Here is a 20,891-nt window from a genome sequence, read left to right as displayed (position 1 = left end):
GCTCTCCAAAGCGTGGCCCGTGAGGGCAGGGCTGTGTCCGCACACATTAGATGCTCCGTGAACGAATACATGAGTGAGTGATCATTGCAAAGGGATAGCAAGTTCACACCCATTTAGACGAGACCACGTGAGACAAGTGTGGCTGGACATCCTTGTTCAAAATGCTCACCTCAGCATTTGTTACTGTAACACTTGGAATTAAGTTAAATATCTAATTATTGGGAACAATTAAATACACGTTAGTACATCCACACAGTTGGGAAATTACAGTTCTGAAAATTTTTGTTAATTTTTGGAAAATGCTTATGATATGAAGTTAAAGGAGAAGAGTGGGGTGAACATCACACGCACAGTGTGGCCTTAACAGAGAACACGCCAGAGTTAGGGACCCCGTGGCGGGAGCTCTCGCGTTGCTCGTATGAACTGTCCTTTCCTCCATGTTCTTTCTGAAGTTTACAGTTTTTTAGGGATAAAATATGGTATAACCAAAACCATAAAAACATGTTCTAAGGACAGAAAATCCACACACACTAAGGCTGATTGCCCACGTTGGTTTATGTCAAACGCTATGATACCACCTCTTGACCTGCACGTTTCTGCAGCCCTCAGTCTGTGCCAGGCTTGCATTCTCTTCTTTCTTGCTGTACAATTCCTTCCTCAAACGTCTTTGGTTCAAGTTACTCCTATTTTCACGCTGGTGTCTTTTTCTAGATTGCTTGAAGTCTGGCTTGGTTTGAAGCTCTTGGCAGGGAAACGCAGAACTCCACTGTCAAAGTTCAAAGATGGTCTCTGGGCAAGAGAGGTGCTTTGGGAAAATACAAAGATATATTAGAGTATGCTTCCTGCCCTCAATAAATTTTCAGCTGAATACCTCTGGTTCTCTGGTCCTTACCTTGGAGGAACTACTTTTATTAACAAACCACCAATGACACACTTCTGGCAAAAATCCAATGGCCTCACCCCTTTTCTGAGCTCTCAGCTCCTCTGCGGAGGCCCACCAGCCCCTTCTCAGCGACGTGCTCGGGTCTGGTCTTCAGGAGCCTCCTGCTCTGTAATCATCTCTCTCATATTCTGTTGGTGTCGAACCGAATTCATCTCCTGCTTTTCAGCATCTCCAGGCCTCCCAGCGCTCTGGAACCAACCCTGATTATCTGACCAAATACTTCAGAGATGTTTATCTTCCTGACACCAGCTACCCTCATCACCTTGGGCCCAGTGGCCTATTCTGCTCTCTTCAACCAGAAAAGCAAACCCCACTGCTGCCTCTCACCTCTACCAGCTCCTCGTGATTCAGTGCTGTGTCTTCAGCAGAAAAAGGTAGGTCTCTCTCCATCCCAGAACATTCTCCTCGCAGCCTGAATTCAAGCATTCAACCACAGCTTCGACTTCCTCTTCCTGGGCTGGTCCCATCTGTCCCACTCACCTTTAATGGGCTGTCCCTTTGCTTAGCAGAAGTTCTACATCAGAGTATGTGTAATACCTATGGGCATGGCTTTTAAAATTAATTAATTACGTATTTAAATTTTAACCTGCTTTATTGAGGCATGTTTGACATGCAAAAAGCTGTACATACTTAATGTATGTAACTTGAGCTTGGGGATAAGTAGAATCTGTGAAACCATCACCACCGTCAAGGCCAGAAACATGCCCATCACCTCCCACAGGCTCCTCCCACATCCCCTTTTATTACTACTGTTGCTACTACTATCGTTGCTGTTATTCTGGGGTAAGAACACTTAACATAAGGTCAGTGCTCTCAGCAGCAGGCGCCAGGCTGTACACAGACTTCCAGAACGTGTCTGTCCTGCACATGTGCAACTGTGCCGTTCGACCATCACTTACTTACCTCTCCCCTCCTCCTCCAGCCCCTGGCAGCCACTCTTCTCCCCTCTTCTGTGTGACTATTTGAGATTCCACGTTACAGGTGAGGCCACAAAGGATCTGCCCTGCGTCTGCCTACCTCACTGAGTACAATGTCCTCCAGCGAGTTCTGTCCGTGTTGTCGCAAATGGCAGGATGTCCTTGTTTTAAGACCAAACAATATCCCATGTCTGTATACACGACATTTCTTTATCCATTCGTTATAAGCATTTTTAAACTTGTAAGACATTTTATTCACACAGCAAACATTTCTGAGTGCCTTTTACAGCACGCAAGGCACTCCCTAGGCTGTGAGAGGAGCCATGGATAGACTGACAACTGTCCTCAAACTATTGCAATTTAGAGGCAAAGATCAGACTGGTAGCTAACACTGAAGTTGAGGGAAGTGTGTGGTTAGTGCTTGGAGGCATATTTTAATCTTTGATTTGTGTATTTCTCTTGTAGTATCTTATTTCCCCCCCCCCCCCCAGTTCTAAAGGTAAGTATCACATTTTCTATTTCTTTTATTTTTCACAGGACTTAGACTAGCGCTCTGTACGAAGTAAGCTCTCTGGCAGCCAACATGAAGTCAAGATTCAGGTAATTTTTCAAATGAAGCTAATTTTTTTAAAATAAGAAATTTGAGTTTGCACTATCCTACCTGTCCATCTACGTTGGCCACATTCAGGTGCCTTTCTCTCATACTTCATTTCATCCCTGCAGAGACCGCAGGGCCACATTTCACTGGACTCTCAAGCCTTCCAGGCGACGCCCAGCTCCGGCTAGGGCTTACGGGCAGCTCTCCATCTCAACCCTCATCTCTTTTTTTTTTCCCATCTCTTTGTTTTTTTAGGAGAGCAGACAGAGCACTGGATTTTTTTTTTACGGTTTCTCAATCTTTTCTTGTCTTTCACACCCTTGACCCTTGATGGTTCCAGTCAGTGAGCTTTGCAGAAAGCCTCGGAGTGAGGGTGTGTCTGATGTTCTCCCAGTATTGGTTGGTGGGGTTGATGCATTTTGGCAGGAATCCCATGGAGACGGTACTTGGTCCTCCTCGGAGCGTCACACCAGGGCTGCATCTTCTTCCTGGAGATGTTACTTTCCGCGCCTGGTTACGATGCCTGCAGACGTTCTCCATGGGAAAGACTGTAAAGTGATTCTTTTTCTCTTTCTAGTTGATCATCAATCCTTGTTTGTTGTCAGAGCTTAGCCCAGTGATTTTTGTATCCGTCAGTGGATCCTTCCTGAAGCGACTTTTACTGTCATGTTTGCCTGTCGGTGATTTGGTACCCTCCTCCTTTCTTCCACGTTTGTTAACTTGAGTTCTGTAGGGAAGAGCTGCGCGTCTGCCGTTTGTGTACCTACTTATTTGCTTATTTACATCACCGTGGACTCACGGATACTTACTTTGTTCTGTGGATTAGGATCCAACTCTTGTAACTGATGTCTTAGGCGCCACTGTCCACTTGGCTGCTCACAGGCCGGTTTTGACCATAGGGGCTCCTTCGGGGCTGTCTGCGCCTCGGGCACCTCCCTCTGTTTTTCAAACCCGTCCCAGTTTTCTAGCCCCACACGTCTCAGGCTCACAACCGGACCCCACGGCAAGGTCGCCTTGTTCGGAACAGACTGCAGGGCGGCCTCGCTGGAACCTCGCCCCGGTTTCTGAGTCTCCGGTTCACAGTCACAGTTGCAGCCAAACACCACCTTCCGGGGGAGCCTCGGCCCGGAGCCAGGCCTTCTCGTCCGGGCAGCGAGCAGAGGTGCCACCCCACCGACCCCGGACTCGCATCGCTCAGGAGCGGCCGCTGGCAAGTGGGCCGCAGGCGTCGGGCTTGGAACAGCTCCAGCTTCCGCCAGCCTGGGGCGCCGGAAACTAGGAACCAAGCGTCTGTCCTCATTTTTCTAAAAGTAGCTCCTAAGGAAACAGAATCCAGGAGAGTGTAAGTCACCTCCACAGAACTGAGTGCCGTTCCAGCAGCCAGGAAAGAGGGACACGTGTGTCACAGGACCTCAGGGAGCTCGGCCTCTAACGCGCACACGCACGCGGACCCGAAAAGCTCCTTTGCCCACACGTGCCGGACGCAGGAGCCCACAGGAGAGCGGCGCCCCGGGGGCTGTGGGGGCGGCCCCAGGAGCAAGGGGGGCGCTGCCGCTGAGCGTGGCTGTTGAACTCATCTACAGTGAGGCACTTGGACAGGTACCTTTATTGCTGTGAGACACTCTGACATCGAACTTTTAGAAAATAAGGTCTGAGTGAAGGTCTGAGTGACACGAGTGAGACCAAACCCCTCTCTTGGTTTGCCCGTGATGCCCCGGGGCCCGGCGGACTCCCGGGTTCGCAGCGTCGGGAGCTGGGTCAACTCACAGGGACGCACAAGCTGTTCAGTGTCAGCCTGGCTCCCGACTCACTGTGGGAGGTGACAGCACAAAAGGCAGAGCCTAAAGACGGACACCCCCGAGTTCGCATCCCAGGCCCCGCTGTTACTCCCCGCACTTCCCGAGGCATCGTTTGCCCACTCAGACTCCATGGGGCGCATGCGTGGAAGTCTGGCGAGCCTCCTGAGGGCCCCCAGGCCAGAGCGAGCTCCAGTCCCGAGAAGACAGGCACGGAGGCTTAGCTCCACCTGACCGTGTATCACCTGCCACCACGTCAGTCTTTGATTCATGAAGGTGACTTTGGTCCTAGTTCCTTCTCTCCTTCAACTAGCCTGTGTCGTGTACCTGCCACGTGCCCCGCGCTACTCTAGGGGCTGAGGTACCGCAGGTCCAAGTGAGTGCCTCCTTAGTCAGCAGAGCACAAAAGCATCTCCAAAAGGATATATCAGAACTTCTGTTTCTATTTGTTTTAATATAAAGTTTAAAAAATGAGCCGAGGGCTTCCCTGGTGGTGCAGTGGTTGGGAGTCCGCCTGCCGATGCAGGGGATGCGGGTTCGTGCCCTGGTCCAGGGAGATCCCACATGCCGCGGAGTGGCTGGGCCCGTGAGCCATGGCTGCTGAGCCTGCGCGTCCGGAGCCTGTGCTCCGCAACGGGAGAGGCCGCAGCAGTGAGAGGCCCGAGTACAGCAAAAAAAAAAAAAAAAAAGAGCCGACCTCACGCTTAGCCTAGAGAGTGACAGTGGCCCCTCCACAGGGAGGGCCCTAGTGGTGACCGCCACCGGGCACTGCGGGGCCCCTTAGGTGGATTTGCAGGTAGCATCTTCTGGTGTTGACCAGACAGCCCCCAAAAGAACTATTAGCAAGAAACTGTGAATGAAAGATGGCGGTAATAAAGAGCAAGCAAACAGCAACCCAGAGCCTCCTTCACTCTGAGAACAAGCTCTTTGTTAGCTGTTTCCAGGTTAAAGACATGCAGTACGGATCTAACAGGAACTCAGTCCCCAACATTTGCGATTCTCAGAATGGCTATATGAAATGTTGGTGCTATAGACTGAATGTGTCCCCACGAAATTCACGTGTGAAACCCTAACCCCAAGGTGATGGTGTGAGGAGGTGGGAGGTGATCAGGTCCTGAGGATGGAGCCTCATGAATGGGATCAGTGTCCCTTCAGAAGGGACCCCAGAGGGCTCCCTCGCCCCTTCTGCCACGGGAGGACACAGCAGGAACACAGCCGTCCGTGAACCAGGAAGGGGGCCTCACCAGGCACCAGATCTGCCGACACCTTGATCCTGGTGTCACAGCCTCTGGAACTGTGAGAAATACACGCTTGTTGAAGCTGCCTGTGGTAGTTTGTACCTCAGTCCAGTTAAGCTAATAGGTGGATTTCCGCCTTCTGTCATTAACATCAAACCTCACACCAGACATACGCTTTACCCTAAAGTATCAGCTAATGATCTATCCCAGTGATCATGTAAAAGTCTTGAGTACACTGGCTCAAGTGTAGAATCACCCAAACGCCACACTCACTGAATGAATGACTCGTTCAATAACCTATGCCAGACGGCATGTAAGAAGCTTGTGCTGAGCTAAGACACTACCCTGGCTTAACGGAGCTCTCTCTCCACACACACACATGCACACGTGTGCACACACACTGCACAGTACAGTGTGATAAGTGATATGTGAAATGGCTTCTGTAGGACGAGGTTCTGTGGGTGCAGCAAGGGACGTGCCTGGGGGAAGCAGGGAGGGCTCAGGGGGGAGGGGCCGAGTCCTGGGGGAGAGGGAGCTCGGCGTCTTCCCCCCGAGACAGGCCCCCACGAGAGGGAGCAGGCCAGCCTGAGTGGTCAGCTGTGCAGAAGCAAGGATGCCTTAGGGTGCGTGGCACCCCAAGGGACAGCAAAGCATCCTGGGAGGGAAGCGCCCAGGAGGCTCTTGGGAGAGGCGTGTTCATGCCACCAGTCTCTGCCACGTCATGCCCTCCACAGCCCGTTGCCTCACAGCCTCTCCCAGGGAGCTGAAGGCCTGTACCGAAGGCCAGGCGGACCTTCCGGAAGACCTTGTGATTTCAAGTGAATCTCTCTGTCCTGGGGGGGCAGGGGAGGTCACCCGCTCTGTACGGATGTTCCTGGCTTTGCAGTTTCCGCCCCGGTCCTGCCTCAGGCTCTCCCCAGAGGCACCACGACAGCAATTTGGGCCCATTATCTCCCCACCTATTTCTAGCCTTTATATGTACATCTGTGAATAGTATATGCTATTTTTTGCTTGTTTTTATAAAGGTTCTAGAAATTATATTTGTAGCGTTTTACAGAAAAGTAAACATGACAAACTATTAAGTACCAATACTTATAGTGGAAACCTGGCTGTTCGTTATATTGTACTTTGTATATTTTGGATTTCTTTTTTAGAAAAGCCAGCAAAGCTTGGGAACCCAGGTGGCTGACAGCCCTGCTCCATTCACGGTTCCTAATCCAGAACTTTCTCTTCAACGCCTCTGGGGGGCTTACCCGACAGCTCCCCAAGGGCAAGGGCAGGGCAAGAACTCGCCTGAAGCTGCCTGTGAGGTCCTGCCTGCAGGTCACCTGTGTGGTCAGGACCCAAGTTCTCCACACTCCTGTGGGCCTCGTCCCTGGCCTGGGGCAGGGCAAGAGCTCATGGGGGCATTTCTGCCTCGGACCCAGCGCACAGCGGGGTCAAGGCCATGCTCGTCTGGGTCCTGGAGACACCACTTCCAACTATGTGACCAGCAGTCTGCCAACGGAAGGGTCAGATCTACCTGACGCCGAGTGACATGACGTGGGGCAGTAAAGCCCTCGGCAAACGGGGCTGGAGGAGGGAGCTGGTACCACCCCCTGCTCTCCGTGAGGCAGCCAGCAGGAGACGGGTCTCTCCTGGCAGGACCAATGAAAGGTACCCCTGCTTCCTAAGGGCAGTAGCGTGAGGGCTAAAAATCTTAGAGAGCCGCGTGCTCTTTGTCGGAGGAGATGGTGTGTGAATCCGGAAACCGGGGGCTCAGCACATGGAAGTGTCGTCAGCTAAAACAGCAGCGATCGAAATCCTCTCATTTACAGAAGCAAAGGCCTCAAAGAAGACCTGAGACGGAGAAGGAGGTCACAGAAGGGAGGCTTGAAAAGCGGAGGCAGGTACTGGGGAGGAGGCCGCGGTCAGGACAGAGCAGCTTGGTCCCGGGAACGCAGGTTTGGGGCTCAAGTTCCGAAGGGGAACGGTTTCCTGCTGAACTGAGAATTTCCTGCACTCAGAGATTTGTGGTTTGTGCTGGCAGTGAGCATTTCCCAGGGGTCAGAGTATCACCATAATGGAAGAACAGACACATTCTTACAGGGGAGATGGTAAAAAGGACAAACACCTGCTTCTCTCTGAGGTTCTGGGAGCTTCGTCCGTTAATCAATCATGGAGCCAAGATGAACACAAAGGAAATTCTCAGAACACTTCCCCTCCGCCAGCGAACATCAAAACGCTTATGTCTACGATAGTTTGTTTTTCAGTGAGAGTGGGAAGACCTTCACCTTGATCTCCTTCTTTTAATTACCTGTCTATACTCTAGTATCACTTATATAAAACTCTACCCGCTTTCTCTGTCATCTATCTATCTAATCTGCCTAGAGAGACTGCAGGAGAGCTATGTGGATGTGTTCACATTGCTTATCTCTAGGTGAAGAGGTGGAGATAATTTTTACTTTTAAAAAATATTTCATATACATGTATACTACTTCAGTAATTAGCATATGTCATTTTTATCTTCAGAAAAAAAGCTACGTTTAAGAGAGACACAGACAGACCAAGGTTGATCATATTCCAGAGTTTTAGATTCAGGCATTTGTTCAACCAAGTTGAGTCTTCTGTAAAGGGTGTTGAAACAACTGAGCTGGAGCGCAAGTGTGGAGTTATAGCTTTTTTTTTTTTTTACAGATTTTCTTTATTTAGAGCAGTTTTAGGTTCACAACAAAATTGAAAGGTACAGAGATCTCCCATGTACCCCCCCTCCCCCCCCACAGAGACACACACACACACACACACAGACACACACACAGACACACACAGAGACACACACAGAGACACACACACACAGACACACATACACACACAGACACAGACACACACACAGACACACACAGACACACACACACAGACACAGACACACACAGAGACACACACAGAGACACAGACACACACACAGACACATACACACAGAGACACACACACACAGAGCCTCCCCTGCTATCAGCATCCCCACCAGATGATGCAGGTGTTACAATCGCTGAACCTATATGGACACCCAGTCACCCATTACGACATCAGCACCACCCATGGTTCGTATCAGGGTCACTCGCAGTGCTGTGCGCTCTGCAGGGTTGGACAAGTGTACAATGATATGTACCCACATCATAACATCATACACAGTATTTGCACTGTCTACTCATCTCCTCCCACTGCCACAACCACTGGTATTTTTATGTTGGGGCTACAGCTTTTTTTTTTTTTTTTAATATTTATTTATTTATTTGGCTGCCTCAGGTCTTAGTTGCGGCACGCAGGGTATTTCATTGCAGCGTGCGGGCTTCTCTCTGGTTGTGTTGGGCAGGCTCCAGAGCCTGTGGGCTTAGTTGCCCCATGCATGTGGGATCTTAGTTCCCTGACCTGGGATTGAACCCACATCCCCTGCATTGGAAGGTGGACTCGTAATCACTGGATCGCCAGGGAAGTCCCTGGGTTACAGCTTTTTAAAGGCCAGATCTCCTTTTGTACTGCTTCTTCCTTTGGAATTTGGGTTTACAGAAAACTCCGTTCTAATTTCTAAACTCTACTGCTTATCAGCTGTGTGGCCCTGATCAAATTGCTCAACCTCTCTGAGCCTAAGCATCCTCAACTGTAACACAGACACAAAACAACTATCTGGCAGCGATGAACAAATGTGTACAAAGTGCTTACGGTCATTCTGAGGAATGTGCGTGTGCATATGTGCCGTGCACACGTGTTGTGTGTATGTGTATATGTGTTGTGTGTGCACGTAGGACTGTACAGGCGTATACTGCATATGCAGGTGCCCATCTGTATACATGTATGTTATATGTGTGCACGCGTGTGCATGTACATTTGCATTCTGCCCTCATTTTACTGCCGCTGTGTATTTCTCGCAGGCGGTGCTGATGAGACACAGAGGCGGTGCAGGAGGTCAGATGCAGGGGAGCCTGCAGGAGACCCGGCTCTACTGGCCCCTGCCAACCAGCACTCCTGCCCAGCACCCCCTCCCCCAGGGCTGAGGCAGAGCTGCCCACTGGGACCCCAGAGTGGTCGGAGTGAGAAGTTACCCAGGGCAGTTGAAATGCACTGTTTATTTGTTAAATTCCCAAAGGTAACCCTGCCCAGGATGGTTTACCGACTCACAGCACTTGGGTCTCCTCTTACATTATTAAGCTCCAGAGAACTGTGTTTCTTATTCATCATCACACAAAACTCAAAAGAACCAAGACAGAATCCCGCCTCCTGGCACCTCAACAACCCCAGAGGAAAAATCGAGCAGTCCGAGGTCCCTGGTCTCAGATAAAACAAAGTATTTAAATTCTGACTGATTTCTTCTTTTTCCCAAGAGGGGTTTTATGCTGGGTGATAAGAACTTCTTTAGTTTAGTTTTTGATTTTTGGATCTGTTTCTTTTAATCCCTGCCCCCTGTAAACTTTATTCATTAATGTTAAGAATAACATAGTAGAGTCAAAATTCTGGAGCTGAAGTGGAAAAATATAACCAGAGTACGTAACGTTGGACCCTAAGCCACAAAAATTATAGTGCAATTTGTTGCTAAACAAACTTAATGTCCTTTATTAAATTCCTCTATTATAAGCCTCCCAACGATTCCTGCAGTTCCTGGAACTTAAAGCTGTACAAGCCACACCATTTGCTACTTTTCTGTCGCTAAGTTTCCAAAACCAAGCAACGCTGAGATCTCAGCCAGGAAACAAGAATTGTACACTCTCTTTCCTCACCTTTCTCTCTGGTGGACAGTGCAACCCAATGAATAATATTTTAGGAGATTCCAAAATTTTCCCAAATGGTAAAAAAATTACATTTCACAAATGAGTTTGTATTTTAAACATACATATAAATTAGACAAACGGAATCCCAATTCAATGATATGCAGTGCAATCAAAGGGAAGGCTCCCGTCAGGCAGCACTTGGCTTTAGACATGTACCCTGAGGATAAGAGGGAATTTTGTGGAGCCCACCGGGGATTCTCAGTCTCTGCACCGCTGACGTTCTGGGAAAGGTCATTATTCGCGTGCGGGCGTTTAGCAGCATCACTGGCCTTCGTCCACCAGATGCCAGGAGCAGCCCCCACCCACGTGTGACAGTCACGGTGCCTCCGGACGTCACACAGGCAGGCCCCATGGAGACCCTCAACTCCAATTAAAAAAAAACCAGGCTGTTCAATCAAAAGGAAAGAAACACCAACACAAGGTACACCGTGGATGACTCTCAAAAACTTTATACCAGGAAGGACGCCAGACCCAAAGACCACACACTGTATGGTCCCATTTATATGAAACAGCCTGCGAGGCAACTCTACAGAGAAAGAGAGTGCATCTGTGGGCGGGTGTCAGTGTGGGGAGGAGGGGTGATGACACTGCTCTGCATCTGGTTATGGTGACAGCTGCACAACTGGGTCGGTGTTCTTAACCTCACTGAATAGCACACTGTAGATGTGTACTATTTTCATATAGCATGTAAATTTGACCTCAATGAAGCTGTTTTTAAAAAAACATGAAAAAACAATAGGAGGAGGGTAAACGTATCGCCCAAGGAAGAATCAAAACAGGGGTCACCCTGATCCCAGCGACTTGCTTTGACTCCGGACAGCAGTCTCCCCAAACAGAGGTCAGAGCCCCGCCTTCTCCTGGCCCGAGCGACCGTTAGAACAAGCCTGAGGTGTTTTTGCCAAACAGCTGCATCGTCTGTTAGCACCTGATGCCATCCAACGGGCTGTGTAGTCAGTGCTGGTGTGTGTCTTTCTATGGAAAACATTGTGTATGCATGGTCACCCATGTCCAACCTGGCCAGGAAGAAGACGGGCAATCAGCAGGGGTCTGCCCTACAAGACCATCTCTGTCTTCTGTTAGCATGTGAAATAGTTCATGGTGAAGCATGCCTAGCGTGACATAAAATGCAAAGGGGAAAAAGGTTTGAAAGCCCCCAGAATCCCCCATGGCCGACTCAAACCTCTGTCACAGTAAAAAAAAAAACCAAGTCTATCTCCTTTGGTGTGCCTTAAATAACAGCTGTTGTTGCTATTCAAAGAAATTCTGGGGTCTCTTTTATTGTAAATGGGACAGCACATGCCTTCTTAGGGAACGGAAATATCCTCTCTTCCCTGGAGGGCTAGTCGTTTCCAGGGGTTGGTAACCTGTCTCAGGCAGGAGAGCTTTCCCTGGTCAAGTTATACATACCTACTTGACCCAATACACATACAGCCCTAAGTGTGTGTATTGAAATTTTTAGAATCTTCAGCTCTGATGTACCCAAGAAAATCGAGAAATGGGTTAGAAATTGCGGCTGTTGGGTAAGTTATCCCAAGACCTCATTGTGGCGAAGTTTTGGGTAAAGGAAGGTGTTGATAGTAAATTCACCCCTATCTCCTTTAGCTGGAAGCTGTGCGGCCTTGGAAGAGATAATTTCAACGATTTATATTTTCTCCAAAGGCCACGCACACAAAAAGATACTTTTCTCTTTTAATGACTCTACATCTGACCCGAGACAAAACACTGAAATTCTGAGAAACTCTGTATTTTAAGACCCGGTAAACTGAGGACGGGAGAGCTCACACTGGCCCTGACGGAAATGGCAGCTAGGAAGGTGGGTGACGCCTGCCAACATTTCAGGAAAAATAACTGAACGATAAATAATTCTGATTAGGCCCAACTTCCGAAGTGGGCTGAGCAGGAAGGATGATGATCTACCCAATTACATCCCACTGGTTTCCTAGAAAATTGTCTGTCTCACGCGTATTCTGTGAAATGTGCACAATTTTTTTTTTTTTTTTTTTTGCGGTATGCGGGCCTCTCACTGTTGTGGCCTCTCCCGTTGCGGAGCGCAGGCTCCGGACGCGCAGGCTCAATGGCCATGGCTCACGGGGCAGCCGCTCCGCGACATGTGGGATCTTCCCAGACCGGGGCACGAACCCGTGTCCCCTGCATCGGCAGGCGGACTCTCAACCACTGCGCCACCAGGGAAGCCCGATGTGCACAATTTTACAGCGGCGTTTCGCTGAACAGGGTCCAGGCAACAGACACGTTAAAAATAGGCATCTCCTAAGACATGGGAATAAGAAAAAGGTGACATCGCTAGAGAAGATCCAGTCACGGTTTGTTGCTTACCTCTTTCTGAAAAATACATAAATATAAGCTTCAGAAGTAATTTTGCAAGTTTTCTTTCCAGATCTTGGCAGCTGTCAAGTGCCAGGATCGGAGCGAGAGGCATATGGCTGGGGTAGAAGCCCTCACTACCTAAGCGGCGCAGGTTAGGCTATTTTCCAAAACACGAAGTTGTCTTTTACTTCCAGAGGGCATGATGGTTCTCTGCTTTCTTAGCTTTGAGTTTTAAACTTACAGAAACCAAAGAGGGGGGGCGGGGTTACTGATTCAACAACCCAACTGGGTTTATTCTAGCTAAGGAAGTCAGAGATGTATTCACCACTATACTTAACCATCGTCTGTTAAAATATTTACTCATTGCCTTTTTATAATGGTTGTTATAACGACTTTTCAACTGCCCCATTGTTTCCTTTCCTACACAAAGTTTTCTTTTGAAAAAGTTAATTCTTTTCCATGGACTTGAGAGCTTTTGTTTTGTCTTGTTTTGTTTGTTTTTGTTTTGTTTGGGGGCAAAACAATTCTCGACAAGAGGAGACTGATTCTTTGGTCTTAGAAGTATGTTAAGATATGTCTGATGATTTGGTGTTAGACGGAACAGCTGTCATTGGTCCAGAGTTGTGTTTGTGAGACCGTGTGACTTGGTGCCGACCTGCGCAGTGTAGACAGCAGCATCTCTCACTCCGCCTGGCAGGTCCCCAGGACCGCAGGGCACTGCTCCCGGACAGTCCATCCCAACCTGGCCCAATGTCCCTCCCTCCTGTCTGCTCAGTTCTTGGGCCACCTGCCCCATTGCTTCTCCCGGGCAGCTTCCGCCCTGCCTCTGGCTTATTTTCTGCACCTTTGTCTTGGTTCTTCCAGCAGGTCCCTCCTAGACAGACACCATCTCTACCTGCTGCCCCTTCTAACCGAGATGCCACTCGCTGGCATGTCTAGACCTGTTTAGTGGATCTCAGACACAACCAATTCAAGTCTACAAGCCTCAAGATGATTTCAGATCCACAGTCCTTGAGGAAAGACACTTCCCTGTGTAAATGTATCATGTGGAGACATGACCTGGTCTCTCGTGGACCAGGTAACTGTGGCCTCTTCTGCGATTCAATTCCACTTTATTAATTCATAAATCAATCCACTGGGACCCAACTATGTCACATGATAACGTTGCCTCAACCTTTGTTTCTAAATCATTTTGGCAGGTTATCTTTGTTTTGCTCACATGGAGAGCTCGTTGCTCATTGGTTGCAACGTGGTATAGAGCAAAGAGCAATGGATATGAGTCAGACCTGAGTTCTAGGTCCTGTCCTGCTACTGAGCAGCTGACCGTGGGTGCTGGTGATTCCACAGCTTTGCTGGGAAAATGAATTAATGTACGTGAAGGTGCTCTCTATATGGAAACACTTTATGAAGCGTTATAGGATTTACAAAATAAAAGTAATTTTCTGAATGGCACTGTAGACTTCTTTCATTTTGTGAGGGAAAACAAATTTTCATAATCTGAGGAAGAAGCTATTGAACAGAAAACCTAGAGAGTCTGGACTTTTCCCAGAGAAACCTGAAGAAAAGAAGTGGTAAAGTAGCACAGACATGTCTGGACACTGCAATGCAGCAAAAGCACTTCAGATCCGATCGAGAGGCTGCACGGGAGCCTTGCCGCCAGCAGGCTGGCTTACGGTGCAGCAGCCCGGTCGCCCGACGTCAGCTCGTGTCTTTTCCAAAGAGGTGTGTGATTCTAGGACCAGAAGTTGTGCTTCTCTAGAGAGAAGAAAAGTGGCTTTAAGCCACCGTTTCAACTGGTACCGTGAACTTTGTCCAGAGCTAGTTTCACAGCAAACAATCAGCATCAAAACTCTTCTGAGAAATGAATGTAAATTGTGAGAAAGGCAGTGAATGAAGAAATCCAGGAAACAGAACAAGGCTATCAGATAGCAAGTGCATGGATTGGAGTGAAAGGTAACAAGAATAAGGTCCACGGTACTGTAAGAAGTATGTAAGGGTTTAAAAATCCAAGCCACAGGAAGGTAGCTGAAGCCAGAAACGTGTGGCTGGGCTCTGGTCGGGTCTGCAGAAGGGAGCTGCAGAGGAGGCCCCGGAGCAGGCCTCTCCTCCGCACCAGAGCCCGCTGCACGCTGCGGGGGACACATGGGCTCGGCTGGGCGGGGACCTGGCCCAGGGCTGTGAGCACAGCGGGGCCACCAATAGTTTTGACTGATTGACTTAAATACAGAAAAAGGAAATAAACATGTCAGCGGAATTTTGTTTTTAGCTTAAGAAGCAAAATAAAATAAGATTAGGGTCCTAGTGGTGAGGCCTTGATAAAAAGAATGTTTAAGAGGCTAAGATTCATTTCCCAGAACATTTGACTTTTATGTATTTATTTTTTAAAGAAAGGCTCAGAAACAAATGATGTCAGCACACAGGGGAGGTTACAAAACTCCAGGTGGGCTGAACCGGGTCCTGCCTGGTCCACAGTGGGCTCAGATTCCTAGTTTCCAAGGTGCTAACTGTATGAGGGCAAACGAGGTCCTGAGCGCGTTTCTGAAAACTGGGTGGGTGGGTAGGCAGGACCCGGTGAGCAGAGGGGCTCCTGTCCTCCGTCGGTCGGCTCAGCCTGCCCTCTCGCGAGCCAGAAAGTGAAGAAGGGGGGCTCCCACAGCGCAGTCGTGAGGGGCCAGGAGGGAAGCACAGACCGGAGCCTGGGGTCTGGGGAGCGAGCAGGGCAGAGCTGGGGCCTCTGAGGCGCCCTGCTCGGGGCAGGACAGCCTGATGGGAGCAAGACTCAGGGAGCTACGACCAGGAGACTCAGGCACCTGCCGCGAGCCAGGCCCCGCCCCCAGGCCCCGCCCCCAGGGAGCTGAGGGCCCGCTGCCGAGGCTGGCACTCCCACCTTAGAAATGCATTTGGTGAGCGACAAGGATTTACTGTGCAGCACAGGGAGCTCTACTCAGTATCTTGTAATAACTTACAATGGAAAAGAATGTGAAAAAAGTACGTAAAACTGAGTCATTTTGCTGTACACTTGAAGCTAACACAATATTGTAAATCAACTAAACTTCAGTAGAAAAAAAAGAAAGAAATGCACTTGGTGATTTTTGGCACAGGAGAAGGGCATGCTTTATGACTGGGATTCATCAAAATCTCACAAACACTTAAATTAGGTCCCTCACCAAATAGAGGAACATCGTGATTTTTGCAATAGAGGAGACAGTCTTAATAAGTTGTATGTTTGTAGAATTATTATATATCTGAGTCTCTGAAATGCACTAGGAGAGACGGCAACTTAAAGACACATTGATGGGAGAGGGGGGTGCTTCAGCCTCTGCCCACGTCTTGTGAAGTGTGGATTCTCATATGTGAGCCTCTTAATGGAAGGGACACCCACAGGAGAACACTGCACAGGAAACATAGAGCAGCTTTCTCACCGAGGGTCCCCCCAAATAACAATAATCATCTTCAATTATCTTTGAAAAAAGGACCAGAAAAAATGAACATTTGAAAAATCAGAGAATTTTCATTATCTTTTCACTTGTGCCTCTACAGAGAGTGAAATAGAAACAGATTAGTGAAGTCTCGGGTATTAGGAAGTGTGAAAAAACCAAAGCGGAATGGGGTCGGGAGACCCACGCACATAGGCTGCAGTAAAACCGGTGGGCTTCAGGGCCTCAGTGTTTGCTAGGGAGCTTGTGAGCACAGGTCCACACAGCATACATGACACCAGGGTTCTCTGTGTGACAGCCAGTAATGGTCACGGAATTAAACAAAAAAGAATACGGGACAGAACATAAACACATGCTGTTAAAAATGTTCTTGTTGAATTTTATACTTATCGCTCCAGTAAATAAATGAGAACAAAAATAAAATAAATATCACAGTAAAAAGAAGAAAAAAGTCATGGACTAATACTTTTCAATTGCAATAAAGCATAGTTTGAAAATTGGGGAAATACATATGTACCTATATGTTGGTCTGTCACATTAATGAATAATTACAATTTGTTTTAAAGCCTTAACTTTTGCAAATTTGTTGCAGAAGTTAACAAATAAACATAAGGAGAACCGAACTTCTCTTTATGTCAGATTTGTCAATCTATCTTCACTCATCATTGATCACAGACCGCTTTTGCTTTATTTTAATTTTGAAAAATTTCTTTCATGTTAAGCAACAGATATATCGATACAAATAGTTAGGAAAAGTTTTAAAAGCATAAGATTGGGAGAGATTTATAGAAAACCCATTTCACATCAAATTCCATAAATAGCATGTCTATGCGTCTTTGGGACCAATTCTGGTAGCTTTCAAATATCTCTCCAGCCCCAAAATTGTAAAGGCAAGTAAATGTTCAGGTGGCTACACAGGGGCTGCCCTTGGTTATTTCAAATCTACTCTGCAGGCTGGAGACCAAACTGCCCCCATGGGGCTCGGATTCCAAGTCTTTCTGAATTTAGTGAAAAAGAAAAAGGCAAAGCTAAGCCTAGCTGATTCCCTCTGTGCCAGTGCTGCCTGTTAACTGGGGTTCTCTACATTCACATCGTGTAGAAAACATCGTTAATTAAAGATGACGTAATAAAAACACCCACATCTAAAGGTGATGTAATATTATTAAGACTCGACAGCAGACACAGCCGTTATTTAGACTTGGATCAACCAAAGAAATTGTGGGGGAGGAGTATTTTCGCACTGGAATGGTTTAGGATTGCTGGCTCTGGGTAGACAGATCAACGTTCAGTTGTTTATTACCAAAAGTTATTTGTAGTGAATGCTCTGTGGCCAGTGCATCTCCACATCTCCTGCCCTGGGAGCGCTGAGGCCCTGCTGCCCCCCTGGAGGGATGGCTGTGAGGAGGGGCAGAAGGGATCCCCCAAGTCCTGGTGCCGCACCTGGGGGCGGGGAGGGGACTTCAGGTCGCCAGGGGCGCCTGGTGACCATGCTGCCTGGAAGCTCCAGCTCTGGAGTCTGGAGCGCGGCTGAAGCATTTCGGCGGCCCTGCCGGGGAAACCCTTGTGCAGAAGTACCTCTGCAGGGTCGCACTGCAGCACCTGAGGACCCCGGAGAGCGGCCGGGCCGCCCCAGCCTGTGCGGACGGTGAGCGCCGCCAGGCTCGGGCCACTCTCTGGGGCCGCCGTACCGCCCCCGGCCTGATAGCCCCCGGCCCCGCCAGCCTCCTCCCCCGCCCGTTACAGGTGCTACCCGCCAGTCACCTTTGGCGCCTGACCCTCTCTGCCTCTGGGGAACCCCAACCAGCACTGCCCGCCACTACTTCCATCGGGCTGACGCCTGCCCTCCCTCACAGCTCTTGCCCCGCCTCCAGTCCATCCTGCCTGCCAGTCATAGCCAGGCCCCCAGATGCCCTGCACATCTGCTTCCAAGTGCACCTGGCCGTGCCGCCCCCCTCCTTCGCCCTCCGCCCAGCAGGCCCTTGACTCCCCTCCCTTTCCAGCCCCAGCCAGCGCACCCTCCACTGCAGGGGCCTCCTGGCCTGCATTTATGCTTCTAGCTCAGCATTTGCTCACAGGACATTCCGGAGTGACTGCCCCCTCTCCCCAACTCAGTTAAAAAGCCTTTGAAGGCAGGGCCGCCAAGCCTGGCTCCTCCCCTCCCCCATGGCGGCCTGCGCGAGCTGCTGGGCGCCTGCGTGAGCTGCTGGGCGCCTGCGTGAGCTGGGCACTGAGGCCTGACTGAGGCACGCAGTCCATCCTCCCCCGCCCTTCGCAGGGGGGCACAGTTCATAGCAGATGTCAGAGGCCACCCGACCCTGCTGGCCTTCCCTTGGAGGGTGTCATTCCTCCAGATGGGCCACGGAAAGTACAGATCGGGGGGCACACTGGGCACACTGGCAGGAATCGATGCTTCTAGGATGCGTTTTAAAGATGAAAGCGGTGAGTCACAGGCCAAGCCCCCGACAGCATGCTTCTGGGACAAAGCGTGGAGGAGAACCCAGGCTCCTCTCTCAGACCCACTTTTAGCATCAGCTGCTGACACTGATACTTCCTGGAAGCCGGTGGTACTTCCTCTTCCTATCACGGACTCTCCGTCCCACCCATGCTGAGGGCCAGGGCTGCCTGTAGGAAGGAGTCTGGCCCACAGCGAGCAGAATACCCTGCCAGCCAGCATCCCATTGGGTCTGGGGAGTCAGGACAGGACACAGGATGGGAAACTTCTTCTGCCCCCAGCTTTCCCGTCCTTCTTGAAGACCTGCCCTGCCTCCCTGCCCCCAGCCCTGCCCTCAGCCCCAAAGTCAGAAGGAGGCCCCCCGTTCCTTCAACACACTGTTGCTTCCCCTGCCTCTGTCCTTGATGAGTCTCCACTGAGTTATCTGAGCTGAATAACAGCAAATCCCTGGGCTTCCTGCACAACCCCCCCACCCCGGAGCCCCTCAACTTGTGTAACGCTGCACCTCAAGGACAGAACACCATCTGCTTCGGGTGCTGGGCTCCCAGCACCAACCCCACTCTGGTCCAATTCCGTGTTCCTGAAAAGGGCCTCCTGGGGCGCCACGACACCCCAGGACTCTGCCCGCCACCCTGGGAGTATCAGGAAGGCCCGGTGGAGGCACGTATGGTGGACACAGCGCCCACGCAAGGGGATGTGGTGGAAAGAAGAAAGGCTTCCCTCGTGCCTCACCTGTGTTCCTCCTGTCTCCCCACGAGGCCCCGACCTCAGGAGAGAACTCCAGCGTGGATGCCCGCACCCCCTGGCATTGCCCCAGCGGTGCTGGCGTTTACAAGGAAGCGGCGACCTTAGCGCAGTGGGTCAGGCTGCTCGGACTCCAGGCCTCACTCTGCCACTTCCTGGCCCGAGACTGGACAACAGTCAAGTTCTCTAGAATTTCTAGAGTTTCTTCATCTCAAAACTGGGGATAAAAGTAAAACCTATGTGACAAGATTGTCGAGAGGATGCACTTTCGGGAACATCACACACTAAGTGCCCAGTGACTGCTGGCCGTCCAGAGGCTGCCTGTCCTGTCCTCCAGATGGGGGGAGGGGGGCCAAAGGGGCCTGCCTAGACCATAAGGGGCCACCCCGGGGGCTGCAAGGTGGGCTCTGGCTACACCTCTGCGCCACCCAACAGGGTGCCGGCCAAGCCCGCTCACCCCTCCCAGGGAGTTTCTTTCAGGCGGGTCTGAGAAGAAGTCCCCACGGAGTGGGCTGCCTCCTCGGGGGCTCCCAAGGTGTTCCAGGGAACTGGGGTCGCAGTGGACTTCTACCAGGCCACCTGGCCACGGGCCCAGGCCTCGGCTGCCCTCTCCCGGCCCAGCACCACCTCTGCCCCGAGCTGCGCATCGGTACCCGCAGCTCCGAGCTCCCAGCAGCGGATGACTCAGGAGGGGCTCTCGTGCCGCGGGAATGGCCCACCGCGCAGCACACCTGAGACACACCTGATCTCACACCGTCCTGCTGTTCCTGTTGGCATCCGCGTGCTTCACACACACCAAGGGGAATGGAACGTCCGGCAGAGCCGGGACGGGCCTCTCTGGATGCCCTCTGAGGAAGCTGGGCGCCCGTGGCCTCTTGCCGTGAAGGGCACACCCTTTGCAAAGCAGGTGACATTTCTCTGGGGCACATGGAGGCCTTTCGATTATTATTTCCCAAAAAGGCTCCCATCAGTGCCTTGGGGAAACCCAGAGCCGACTGACAGGCAGGGCCGCTCGCCAGAAAGCACGGTTCCAGTCTGTGCTGGTCTGGCCACGTCTGGGGGCAAGTGGACTCTGTCCCTCTCTGTGGCCGGAGGGACACACACGTCAAGGTCCCATCACACACGTGCTCATCGTGAGAGTGTCCGGGGGGCCAGGCCCCGACCCCCATAAGCTGATGTGTCTCCCTGGGTCGAGCTCACAAAACGCACTTGGCGTGGTCAGCGTTGTTTCCAAAAACTGTCCCGAACTATCGATACTAGAAGGGATTGTCCTCCCCCAGAACCAGCCCCCCTGCCCCATCTAGTTTTCCTACACAGGCCTTGGTATAAAGGATGTTCTCAGGTCCGATCCCTTCCCCACAGACGCAGCACACCGCCGGGATCAGAACACCGGCGGCCTGTGCTCAGTCAAGGCCGCCAGAGCCCTTCACACACCCTGCAGCCGCGGATGGCAACGCTTCCCCGACAGTGAGCCCAGAGCGGCCCCGCGGCCTCGCGGCGAGGTGGCGGAGCCCAGGCTGCAGAAGAGAACGCGAATTCTGATACTGGCTGCGATAATCACGTCCCACTGTTGCAGCTGGGGGGAAGCAAGAGAGCAAAGTGTCCCGGTGAAATGCAGCTGCTGTCACCAGATTCAAGCACC

The 20,891-nt window shown here is 50.7% G+C and overlaps 1 protein-coding gene across 3 annotated transcripts in view; it reads right to left on the bottom strand.

Moving 5' to 3' along the window:
* Positions 1-293: 293 nt before the first annotated feature.
* DUSP22 (dual specificity phosphatase 22) overlaps positions 294-20,891 on the bottom strand; it is a 71,645-nt gene continuing 51,047 nt past the window's right edge. The window contains exon 8 of one of the 3 annotated variants that reach the window (XM_082664596.1): positions 294-805. In XM_082664596.1, coding sequence (XP_082520722.1) covers positions 777-805 — 29 coding nt within the window. In that variant the 3' untranslated portion in view covers positions 294-776. Of the gene's footprint in view, positions 806-3,410; positions 3,776-20,891 lie in introns of those variants that run through there. The other 2 variants (XM_082664597.1, XM_082664593.1) reach the window with 2 other exon arrangements.

Source organism: Grampus griseus (genome assembly GCF_964374135.1).
Source record: "Grampus griseus genome assembly, chromosome: 10".
NCBI classification, from domain to species: Eukaryota; Metazoa; Chordata; class Mammalia; order Artiodactyla; family Delphinidae; genus Grampus; species Grampus griseus.
The sequence above is the reverse complement of the archived record's forward strand: the minus strand, read 5'-3'. Positions and strand labels throughout refer to the sequence as shown.